A 13,217-nucleotide genomic window follows, 5' to 3' on the forward strand; every position below is an offset into this window, starting at 1 on the left:
ATGAAAAATCTTCAACAAAAATATTAGAAAAAATTTCTGTGAACTCTTTATAAAATGAAAAGTGTTGAGATTGTAATTTTTAAAATTATGTATGAACACAGCAGCTAACTGCATAAACTTAATAAGCTTTATAAATAAAATCAATTCTAAGTGCTTCCAGAGATGACCAGTGGAAATGATTGATTGATTGATTGATTTGATTATTGTCACACGTACCAAAGTACAGTGAAAAGTATTTTTCTGCGGCCAAGGGAATGTACACAGTACGTACATAGAGACAAAAGAATAATCGACGGAGAACATTGACAAATGGTACATCGACAAACAGTAATTTGTTACAGTGCGGAATAAGGGGCCAAACAAAGCAAATACATGAGCAAGAGCAGCATAGAGCGTCGTGAATACTGTTCTTACAGGGACCAGATCAGTCCAAGGGGGAGTCGTTGAGGAGTCTTGTAGCTGTGGGGAAGAAGCTATTCCTGTGTCTGGATGTGCGGGTCTTCAGACTTCTGTATCTTCTGCCTGATGTAAGGGTCTGGAAGAAGGCAATGTCTGGGTGGGAGGGGTCTCTGATAATGCTGTCTGCCTTCCTGAGGCAGTGAGAGGTGTATACAGAATCAATGTGGGGGTGGCAAGCTTGTGTGATGCGCTGGGCTGAGTTCACCACACTCTGCAGTTTCTTGCGATCTTGGACCAAGCAGGTGCCATACCAGGCTGTGATGCAGCCAGATAGGATGTTCTCGATCACACATTTGTTAAAGTCCAACAGAGTCGATGCAGACATGGCAAATTTATTTAGCTTCCGTAGGAAGTAGAGACGTTGTTGGGCTTTCTTGACTGTTGTATCAACGTGAGTGGACCAGAACAGACTGTTGGTGATAGTGATCCCCAGGAACTTAATGATATTGACCATCTCCACTTCAGAGCCATTGATGCAGATGGAAGTGTGTGTCTTGCTATGCTTGCTGAAGCCGATGATCATTTCCTTGGTCTTTCCAACACTTAGAGAGAGGTTGTTTTCGGTAAACCATGCAAACAAGTGATTTATCTCCCTCCTGTAGTCTGAATCGTCGTAATGATATTACTTTCATTAATAACTGGAAATAACGTCAGCACAAAATGGATTGGCAGCACAAAAGAGATGATCTGCAACTGAACTAAGCAGAAGTCACAAGACTCGCAATGAACATTGTTATCAAGAATAAATTAAACTAGATATATGGGGAGGATGACATGGAGGATTACATAGAATTACAGCACAGGAAAAGGTCATTCAGCCCCAAACAATTCATGCTGGCATTTATGCTCCATTATCATCATAACCCGTTCCCATCTTCCTCAAATGCTTGTCTAGCTTTATCTTAAATGCATCTATATTATTAATTTCAACAACTCCCTGTCGTATCAAGATCCATATTTTCATTATTCATTAGGTAAAGAAGTTTCTCATTGGATTCCCCATTGGAGTTTTTGGTTATTAACTTATGTTGATGCCTTGATGACCTCTGGTTATGGTCTTCACCTGTAGTGGAAGCATTTTCTCTGTATCTACTTCATCAAAAACTTTCAGAATTTTAAACGCTTCTATTAGATCACCCTTTGCTTCATTTTTCAAGAGAAAAGACACTCACACTGTCAATCCTTTCCTCAAACGTATATTCCTGCATTTCTGGTATCATCCTTGTAAATCTTCTTTGCGCCTTCTCCATTATTTCTATATCCATTTATAATATGGCGACCAGAACTGCAGACTATACTCGAAGTATAATCTAAGCAGTAGAGACTACAAGGGAGAGAGCTGGTTGGTAAGTAGTGAGTAACGTCAGGTACGGGTACGTATTTACTACTTTCATGTCTTATAGTTTCTAAGGTCTTTATTTATGGTTTATAGTTTGTAAGGACTCCATTATGTAGTAACAAGGATCAGGAAGGGACCTAGAGTAACTGATTGTCCCAAAGACTGGGATAAATTCAGAATCCAGCAAAGGAGAACTAAAAACAGAATAAAGAGAGAAAAAATAAACCATAAGGGTAAACCAGTGAGGAATACAAAAACTGACAATAAGAGCTTCTTTAAATTTATAAAAAATGAAGAAAAAGGTTAAAGTGAGTATATGCTCCTTCGAAAATGAAGCTGGGAAGATAGTTATGGGAAACAAGGAAAGGGCAGAAGAATTAAACAGATATTTTGCATCAGTCTTTACATTGGAAGATACGTCGAACATCCCATTTATATTAAAGAATACGGTGGAGCAATTAAATAGCATCACCATCACTAAACCATCTGAGCAGCACGGTAGCATAGTGGTTAGCACAGTTGCTTTGCAGCTCCAGGGTCCCAGGTTCGATTCCTGGCTTGGGTCACTGTCTGTGTGGAGTCTGCACTTTCTCCCGTGTCTGTGTGGGTTTCCTCCGGGTGCTCCAGTTTCCTCCCACAGTCCAAAGATGTGCCAGTTAGGTGGATTGGCCATGCTAAATTGCCCTTAGCGTCCAAAAAGGTTAAGTAGAGTTACTGGGTTATGATAGAGAAGTGGGCTTGAGTAGGGTGCTCTTTGTAAGGGCCGGTGCAGACTCAATGGGCCTAAAAGCCTCCTTCTGCATTGTAAATTCTATGATAAAGAAGTAGTATTAGATAAACTAATGGGGCTAAAGGCAGATAAGTCTTAAAGCCAGCTAGCAATCCATTCTGCCATTTGACCCATGACTCCACCTTCTCTGACTATTTATTTGTATATTATGAGGCACCTTGTCAAAGGCCTTTTGTAAATTTAAATGAATTATATCTACTGCATTACCATAGCCTATTTTCACTGATACCCCCTCGGAAAATTCAATAAAGCTGGTCAAGCAAGACTTTACTGACCATTACATTTTTTTGTTCCTTGGAAGTGGGCTCTTGTAGGGGTCAGGGTTGCGGGCGCTGGCAACAGTGCTGCTCCTGATGGCCCCAGGAAAGTACTTGGTGAGTCCGGTGGTGGTGGCCACATTGAAGATTTGGAGGCAGTTTAGGCAGCACTTTAAGCTGGGGACCGGGTCAGAGGGGATGCCGATTCGGGGGAATCATGGGTTCGAGCCGGGGATGATGTACGCAAAATTTTGGGGATAGGATGAGAGGGAGATTAGGGAAATGAAGGATGAATTCCTTGGTTGGGGGGGGGGGGGGGGGGGGGGGGGGGCGGGGGGGGGGGGGGCGCAGGGGGGGGGGGTGGTTCACGAGCCTAGAGGAGCTGGGAGAGAAGAATGGGTTGGCGCAAGGGGCAGCGACTTCGCAAGGAAGGTTTTCCCGACCTTACCAATTGTGCCGGCTTTGTCGCTGTTAGAGGCGGTGTTGTCAGAAGAGTGGAGAGGAGGGTCATCTTGGCGATCTACAGGAGGATCCTGGATGAGGATAGAGTGTCCATGGAGGTGATTAGGCGAAGTGGGCGGAAGAGCTGGGGGTGGCGCTGGAAGAGGGACTGTGGTGTGAGGTGCTGCGGAGAGTGAATGCCTCGACCATGTGCAAGGTTGGGGCTGATACAACTGAAGGTAGTGCACGAGGTCTGTCTCCACTCATGACTCCATCTACACCTCCCGCTACTTTGGGAAAGTGGCCAGCATAATCTAAGACCTTTCCCACCCAGCTTACTCACTCTTCCAAATTCTTCCATCGGACAGGAGCTACAAAAGTCTGAAGACACTAACGAACAGACTCAAAACAAGCTTCTTCCCCGCTGTTACGAGACTCCTAAATGGCTCTCTTATTGACTGATCTGATTAATACTACACTCCTGTATGCTTCACTCGATGCCTGTGTCTATGTATTTACATAGTGTACCTTGTGTTGTCCTATTACGTATTTTCCTTTCATGTTCTGAATTATCTGTTTGAGCTGCACGCAGAAAAATACTTTTCACTGTACCTTGGTACACGTGACAATAAACAAATCCAATCCAATCTAATCCAGGGCGCACCTCACAAAATCAAGGATGTGCCGGCTGTTCGAAGGGTGGAGGATGTCCGTGAGCGATGTGGGAGGGGCTCCACGAACCACGTTCATATGTTCTGGACCTGTCCAAAGTTGGAAAGGTTTAGGAGGATGGGACTTACATGTGGATGTGCAGCCCGGTCCCCGAGAACACCCCACATTCGGGGTGTTGGACCCGCCCGAGATGCAAGCGGGAGCAGGGGTAGATGCCTTCGCCTTCACCTGGCTGATCACTCGTAGGCTGCTCTTGTTGGGATGGACGTCAACTTCTCCACGTTGTGCCTCGGCATGGCGGGGGACCTGCTGGAGTTTTTGACCCGAGAGAAGGTGAAGTTCAAACTGAGGGGGGTGAAGAAGGGATTTTACAATTGTTGGGGTGGGGGGGGCTTTGGTTGTTTGGTGTTGTTTTTGTTTTAGATTGTGAAAATGCTGAAAATCTGTCAAATAAAAATACTTTAAAAGTATATATTTTTTGTTCCGACATGTTCTTATATTGTTTCCATTGGTAATAATTCCATTATTTTTCCATGATGTGGAGATGCCGGCGTTGGACTGGGGTGAGCACAGTAAGACGTCTCACAACACCAGGTTAAAGTCCAACAGGGTTGTTTTTTCGAATCACTAGCTTTTGGAGCACTGCTCCTTCACCTGAGGAAGGAGCAGTGCTCCAAATGCTAGTGATTCGAAACAAACCTGTTGGACTTTAACCTGGTGTTGTAAGACTTCTTACTGTGTTATTTTTCCAATCACTGAAGTTGTTCTGGTCTGTAATTCCTTGCACATGTTCTGCACCTTCTTAAAAAACAGAAATTGTATTAGCTATCTGCCAGTGCTCTGGCACTTCACCTTTTTCTAATAAATTATTAATTATGTGTTGTATTGCCTCTGCTGTCTCTTACCTAGGTACTGTTAAAAACATTGATGCAATCTATTCTGACCTGGGGTTTTACCCTCTCTGAGTTTGTTTAGTTTATTCAATAGATCCCCTGTCTTAATTTTAATTGCACTTATGTCATTGCTCATCAATGTAATGCCTAACTGTTTTATCTCCCTGGTATACAATACCATAGAGACTGACAACTTTAAAAAGTACATATTTCCAATGTCTGACCAAATGATCACAGGGCAAGATTTCAGATTTTAAGACATTTACTACAACAAACTAAAAATAACGTTGCCTAAACATTTTTTAGTAGGCAACTTATAGCTGAACTACAGAAAATAAATTTCCCATTTAACAAACAAAATTCCGACACCACACTTATACTTTATGTTGTCTCTGTACTGAACACTTTATTCTCCAGGAACCAGTCCCAAGTTGTTCTCAACTTCCAATGGCTTGCTTAATTTTCTTTCCTCAGCTAGCTAAAGTCTAACCCCAGAACTGATTATCTTTGGAGATCCTTTCCCTCTAGCCCAAGTTAGGCCAATTTTAAATCCTCACAACTCTTCAATTTGAGTACAAGCCCCTGTTACCTCACGGCGCCGAGGTCCCAGGTTTGATCCCGGCTCTGGGTCACTGTCCGTGTGGAGTTTGCACATTCTCCCCGTTTTTGCGTGGGTTTCGCCCCCACAACCCAAAGATGTGCAGGCTAGGTGGATTGGCCATGCTAAATTGATCCTTAATTGGAAAAAATGAATTGGGTACTCTAAATTTAAAAAACAAAATTGAGTACAAGCTCCCACCAACATTCTGCATGGGGAAACAATAGAATCAGCACACTGAAGTACCTCTGCATCCTCTTCTCAGCTCACCCTCCCACCCAACTTTATATAATCTGGAGATAATACATTTTGTTCAGTCGTCCAAATCATTCATATATAATGTGAACAGTTGGGGTCTGAGCATAGAATCCTTGTGGTACCTCACTAGTAACTGCCTGCCAATCGGAAAAAGACCCATTTATTCCAACTCTTTGCTTCCTTCTGCTAACCAGCTTTCTACATTCATCTCAAGACCCTCCCATGTGCTTTAACTTGACATAGTAAACTGCTCTGAGAGACCCTGTCAAAAGCTTTCTGAAAGTCGAAATAAACCACATCCACCAGTCCTCCCTGGTCAACTTTACTAGTTACGCTTAGCCGAGCATTAGTAAGAATTAGTAATTCACTTAGCTCAGCAGGCAATATTTACACAGCCTGAAAGGGAGTGCTAGCTTTGTTTAATTGAAATCTCCATTATTTTGTAATCACCTAACCTTTCTTTAATATGTTTTTAAGTGTCTGTGTGCTTATTTGCACAAGATTAGCGAGTCTGAATTAAATTTTTAAAAATGTTTTGATATTGATTCCATGAATGGCTATGGTCGATTGACAGCAAAGAGGTTGTAATGTGAACAGTTTTATTTTTCAAATATTTTTTTCATAGTCTCTGTTTACATTGTCAGTTTCTGGATCATTGCAAAATATTGCCAGACTTGCGTATGGAGGATGTGTGGCGGGGAGGCATGGAAGGGGTCTGAGGGTAATGGGTGGTTGATAAGACATACCGGCAGCATGGATGTGGCAAGGGAGATATGAGGAGGGGGGGGGGGTGCATCCGGGTGGGGGTATGAGGCCCTGGAAGTCATGATTTTACTAGGTCAATGTCCCAGTATATAAAGGCAGGCTTTCTAACCTGCCAGCCTGACTATCCACCTGCCTCTGATGTCGCCTGAGGAGGTGGTGGACCTGACTCCATCCCACCCCTCATCCTCAAAATGCAAATAGAACAGGCAGGAGCCTACTCACTGGGCATGGCCTTTCAGGATTCAGGGATGCTCCCACTCCTGAGACCTTTCTCCCTGACAAAAATTTATCCCTGTGTGGTTGAATCTTAATGTCCTCAGGAAATCTTTGGATGAGCAATAAATCCACCCCAGAAACAAATGAAAAAAATGAGTCCACCATTTTTTGATGAGGAGCCAGAATTGCTGCAGCAGAATCATTGCAGTCACCTGACGGTGTACAGCCAAAATAAGAGAGGGTGCTCAAGAGGCGAGCAACAGGTTTGAGTCCGCAACTTAGTCCAGATGAGATAATGAAGGAAAATCCAACACAGAGAACCATACGTACAGCAATCAGGTCAACACCAAGGATCAAGGAATAGGGACTAAGAACCAAGGAAGGACTCTGAATACCTGGGAGGAGCTGACAGAATGGGAAATAGGCTAATGTGAGTACTACAAAAAGGGCAGCAAAGCAAACAGAAGCAATGGCGAATCTCTGAGTATTTCTTCAATATTGCGTAAGCCATCAGAACTCATTTTATGACTGTTGTGGCAGAAACCATGGCAGCCAGGCCCATTTAACCATTGGAAAGATCCCCTATCGGTCTCCAACTGGCGGAAACATTAAGTTGGAGGACGGAAGGGGCTGTTCGGGGGTATGGGTCCACTGCTATTGGAATGTCAATTAGGCTCATTAATGAGCCAATTTTCACCTACTATCTGAGTCCCCTGCAATTTATTGGTAGGTTAGGGATTAAATGGAGGCTACATGCGTCTCACTGTCTTTTGGAAGGCTGCCCAACAAAACCCGTTAGGTTTGCCAGTGGCTTTCCTGAGAGGTTAGGAGGGGGATCACTCGCCATAGGAGCCTGTGTGCCCGTTTGGGCAACCCAGACTGGCAGGGTCATCAAAACCAACCCCCGCTCCCACAGCACCCCCCCCCCCCCCACCCCCCCCCCCCCCCCCCCCCCCCTCCCCACAGCCCTCATCAGATGTTACTCCCATCATGCCTACATTCACCTGTGACCTTGTGTCCCTTTGTGATTTGGGACCGCAGCTGGGTGCATTGCTATTAGCAGCAATGGTCCTACTGGGAACAGTGACGAGCTGCCAATCTCTGATTGACTGTCTGTTCTCAGTGACAGGACCCCAATCGCAGAGAAGGCCTGATGGTGGCCAATTAAGTGCCTGAAGGACATTTTATTCTGTCAGGCCTTCCCCACATAACTGATAGGGGTCCCCCGTCAATTCTCCAACCAATGGACAAGACCCATGTCAGACCGAGAAAAAAAGCCAGCCTATGTACATGACGATAACCAAGTAAATAACAGACATTTTGTGTTCAGGTGAAAATCTAACTTGACTGGCTTTGTTGATCTTATTAAGCGGTGCTGTGGATAATGGTCTATGCATGGTTAGCGAAATAATTCAGTGGTCAGTAACCTCATCAAGCTAATGTTTATGAATTGGACTGACAGCCTCACTTAAGTTCACAGTTCAGATTCAACTATAGCTAACAGACAACTGGAATTAAATTCCTGAAGAATCATAAAATAATTAATATCTTTTAAAGAAAAAGACAAAAAGATCATTAACATTTCTATTATTTTATTTGTAAAACATTCTATTATCCACATTATTCCAAAATTGCAATTATGCAATTATTTTTATTATTCATTATTATTTTAATACATCTTCCAAACCTTTGGCTTCTACACCCTAGAGTTCAAGGGCAGTCAGTTCATGGGTACACCTCCACCGACAGTTTCCCCTCCAGATCACCCTTTCTCGACTTGAAAATCTGTCACTGATGCCGAGTCAAGTTACTGGAACGTCTCTGCTCTGCATAGGCAGCAGCTGCTCATCAAGGTGGTTCACCACTTCAAAGGCAATTCAAAGGCACCACTTCAAAGGAATGGGCAATAAACGCTGGCCTTGCCAGCAACACCCATATCCCACCAATGGATAAAAAAAATACAAGATTTCAAATGCACCAAATATTTTTTTTTAAAGAATTATTAATTTCCTTAGCTAAATGGGCAAAATGAGAAAACAAAGTATGAATTAATATGATTGAGCGTTTATTGTATTTCTCAGTTACGTTGTGGAATTAAAAATAAAATGCAAGGAAGTTAAAGATTATTTAATACATAAGTAGGTAAAGTGCCACCAGTAAAATACTGAGAAGGTTCAAAGGCTGGGCAGAAAATCCACTGCTGGGGATGAGACTTGGTGGGCACTCTGTGTATGGTTCAATACAAGCAGCATATGCAATCACATGGGCAATGTAATTCTCTTCATGTATTTTGTGGAACAGATAAGCCATTGGACCTTTAGAAAAAATTGCCACGTCTTCTGCTCCATGAGTTTCTGATTTCAGTGGAACAGCAGCTTGTTGCTCATAGTCCTTATTCTCTGCAAATAACAGAACATCTCATTAAATGCCTTTCAAACAATTTAGCCTCTTTCAACCCCAAGGGTTTGCATATGTCCTCTGGTCTTTAACCTTGGTCTCTTTTACATTCTTGCTTCGCTTTCCCCACTTTCAGCTGCATGACCTTCAGTCATTTCAGCTCCTGTCTCCAGAAGCCTCTCCATGAGCCCATCTGCCTTGATATCGCTTTCCCCTTCTTCCAAAGTTTCCATAAAACCCTTGGTTACCAGTTCCAATCATTCTATCAGCATTTATGTGAAGCACCTTGCGCCATTTTATTATTTCAAAGGCATTATATAAATTAAATTTGATGCACCTACACCATTTTGCCAAGCTATATTTAAAAAATGGTACGAAAAAAATTATCCAGTCATACGCAATGAAAATTAAAAATGAAAAGCGCTTATTGTCACGAGTAGGCTTCAATGATGTTACTGTGAAAAGCCCCTAGTCGCCACATTCCGGAACCTGTCCAGGGAGGCTGGTACGGGAATCGAACCGTGCTGCTGGCCTGCTTGAAAAGCCAGAAATTTAGCCCAGTGAGCTAAACCAGCCCCTATGCAATGGAAGCAATGCGATTGGACAAGACATTTGTGACTCTCACAGCTGTAGTGATCTCTGTATGCAGCAATACATGATCAACTAATGTTAAGCAAGTACAGGCAAATGAAAACGAGATGGCCACACTATCAAGACCTATAAAAATGTTTTCCCGCTCTTTCCTAAAGGAGAGTGTGTTAGGAGTGTGGAAAGTACAGAAGGGAAACAAGCTAGAGAGAAGAAATTTTAGATTTTAGTATATAGCATAATCTTATTTAATAGTTTAATCTATAGTTATTTGTTGTTTACTAGTTTCGTATTGAAGTAAAAAGAACTCACTAGTTTATCTAATATTACTCATTAAATTATTTTGTCATCACTGGAAGACTACCTCTATATTTCAACAATTCGGCTAGACAAAAAGAGTAATATATATATATTACAAAATAGTAATATAACAACAGCTGTTGGAGAAAGGATCATTTCTTTCCACAAACTGAGGCAGCATTGAAGCTCAGTGCTAAGAAAGTGGATATCTATAAATCAGTAATCAAATCCAAATACTGTTATAATTGTAAAAACTGCACTGACTTAATGAAAATGATTGATTCCCTGCCCCAATGTAACTAAGATCCAGCTCAACTCCATCCACTTCTGACAATAATCCTTGGTAATCTGCTATTTTACAGTTACCTTAGTATGGGTAGACTGGCTTTAAAATATTATGTATGTCACCCTTCAAGACAGTTTGTAGCTTATTAGATCTTCACAGATGTAACAAGGTTAAGGTCTTGTGTCTGTCAAGACAACAGTAATCCCCACATCACAGTCATGGAGAGATTTCCCAGCCTTCAGAGAGCATTGTTTCCTAATTGATTGACAAACTAAGTTAGTCCTCAACCTCACCCAAGTACCCCTGCCAACTTTATCTCCTCTCCTTTTGTAGGTGGATTGCCCCTTCATTGGAAAGTTTTTTAAAAAACAGTGGTTGGATGGTACGGTGGCACAATGGTTAGCACTGCTGCTTCACAGCACCAGGGTCTCAGGTTCAATTCCAGCCTTGGGTGTCTGTCTGTGTGGAGTTTGCATGTTCTCGCTGTGTGTGCGTGGGTTTTCTCCAGGTGCTCCGGTTTCCTCCAACAGTTTAAAGATGTGCATGTTGGGTGGCCATGCTAAATTGTCCCTTAGTGTCCAGGAACTGCTTTCAGATTCTCAGGGTGGAGACCACTATCGGATACAAAGAAAATCTTGCCGGAGGACTTCCTGAGGCGGCCATGAACTGAGTGGTCACACACAGAGTAGCTCTGGCTCAAAGGCGTTTCCTCAAAAGCAGGGGAATTTAACAGGAATGTGTAGCTAAAGGTGATGAGGAGAGTTTCTCCCCACATGTCTGCTGGTTATCAGGCCCAGCAGAAGAGGGTTAAAGACCTGGCCAAGGAACTGGAGGAGCCCTGTGGTGCAGCAACAATTGGAAAGGTGGCTGCGGGGGAAGGGTTGTCGCAAGCTGGAAAACCCCAGATGGAGCAGCTGTAGGCGTTTATCAGAGAGGAGTTATGCCAGCAGCGAAAGGAGAAGACCGGTCGAAGGAGATCGCGGGAGCGGTAGCACCTTGAAAGGATTTATTGGAAGAGTCGAGAAGCGCATGGAGGCACAGGGGTTACAGATCTAGGAGATGGAGAAGGTGATATCTGACCAAAGTGCTTGGGTGGTGGTGTTGGAGGCAGAGGTGGGGCTCCTGGACCTTTGCAAGTCACTAAGGGTAAAAGTAGAGGAGCAGGAGAACAGATCCGGAAGGTAGAAACTGCATATTGCTGGCTTGCCTGAAGGTGTGGAAGGCACGAGTGCCACGAGATACGTCTCAAGAATGCTGGCGGGGCTGGTGGTGGAGGGGGTGTTGGACAAGGCCCCGGAGGTGGATAGGGCTCACAGGTCCCTAAGGCAAATGCCAAGAGTGGGGGAGCTGCCGTGGGCGGTGATTGTGAAGCACCATAAGTTCTTGGAGGAGGAGACGATCCTGCGGTGGACCAGGGAGAAATGGAACAATGAATGGGAGGGGAACAGGGTCCGAATCTATCAGGACATTGGAGCGGAGCTGGCAAAAAGGTGTGCCAGGTTCAACAAGGCCAAAGCGGTTCTATACCGAAGGCAGATCAGGTTTGGTGTGCTAAAACATTATTGGAGTGGTTGCTGCTCCCGGGTGTGGAAGGGGAAGGTAAGATCAGGGATATATACAGGTGGCTGGGGGAGCAGGGGGATTAAAAAGAAATGGGAGGAGGGGCTGGGGGGGGAGATAGGATGGGGAGTGTGGAGTGAGGCAACGTGTTGGGTGAACTCGACCTCCTTGTGTGCGAGGATGAGTTTGATTCAGTTTAAGGTGGTGCATAGGGTGCATATGACTCGGGCAAGGATGAGTGGGTTCTTCAGGGGGTGCAGACGAGTGCAAGAAGTGTGGGCGAGGACCAACAAATCACGCACATATGTTTTGGGACTGTGAGAAGTGGAGAGATACTAGGAGGGGGTGTTTGGGACATTATCAAAGACTTTGGGGGTAGAGGCTGGGTTGGACCCCATGGTGCCCGAATTTTGGAATGTCGGAAATGCCGGGGTTGATGGAGGAGAGGAAGGTCGACATTTTGACCTTTACCTCTCTCGTTGCCTGGCAAAGGATTTTGTTGGAATGCCCGTCGACAGTGCTGCTGGGGGTGGTGGCCTGGCTTTGGGACCCGTGTTACTTTCTCCAGCTGGAAAAGATTGAGTTTGAATTGAGGGGATCAGCGGAGGGCTTTGAGACATGGTGGAGACTGTTCATGACCATGTTTGAGTAATTGTTCATCGTGGGGGGAGGGGGGGAGTGAGAGAGAGGGGTGAAAAGGGATAAAACTTACAAACTGAGAGATGTGGAGAATGTACTTGGATTTATTTATGCTTTTGTACTTTTGAATATGTTTGGAATAAAATACATTAAAAAGAAGAAAATCTTGCGGGAGAACACAGAAGCGCGGCGGTTACTAAAGCCCCTACTAGAACTCACCTCCATTTGCCCCCCTATCGAACTCGGATCACTAAGCCTCCCCAGTACTTTCTCAATACTGGCTGCCCAATAATAAAATAACAAATTGGGTAAAGCTAAACCATCCTACTTTATGTCTCTCTGGAAGAACACCCTATGGATCCTTGGGGTCCTGTCCACCCAAATAAAAGAGGACACTGATCTGTGAACTCTGACAAAGAAGGATTTGGGGAGGAAAATGGGAAGACACTGAGAAATAAATAAAAACCTCAGGAGGGCATTCTGAACCCTGCCTGCCAAGGACTGGAGGAGGTTATCCCATTTCTGCAAGTCAGATGTGACCCATTCACCAGGCTAGCACAATTTAGTTTATGGAGCAAGCTCCAATCGTGGGCCTACCAGATTCCCAGATGACAAAAGCGAGATCTGGTAAGGCAAAAAGGCAACATCCCCAGATTGGCTCCCCTCCCCAGAGAGTTTTCCGAAAAGTATGTGCCTTATCCAAATTCAATTTATACCTAGAGAAGGAGCCAAAACCCCTTAGCAGCTTCGCTATCTCAT

The 13,217-nt window shown here is 44.1% G+C and overlaps 1 protein-coding gene across 1 annotated transcript in view; it reads right to left on the minus strand.

Moving 5' to 3' along the window:
• Nucleotides 1-8,263: 8,263 nt before the first annotated feature.
• The window catches only part of LOC119976616 (alkaline phosphatase-like), a 75,964-nt gene continuing 71,010 nt past the window's right edge, over nt 8,264-13,217 (minus strand). The window contains exon 11 of the mRNA XM_038817233.1: nt 8,264-9,087. Within this exon, the coding sequence (XP_038673161.1) occupies nt 8,816-9,087 (272 nt within the window). The 3' untranslated portion in view covers nt 8,264-8,815. The remainder of the gene's footprint in view (nt 9,088-13,217) is intronic.

The sequence above is a fragment of the Scyliorhinus canicula genome, chromosome 13, assembly GCF_902713615.1.
Source record: "Scyliorhinus canicula chromosome 13, sScyCan1.1, whole genome shotgun sequence".
NCBI classification, from domain to species: domain Eukaryota; kingdom Metazoa; phylum Chordata; class Chondrichthyes; order Carcharhiniformes; family Scyliorhinidae; genus Scyliorhinus; species Scyliorhinus canicula.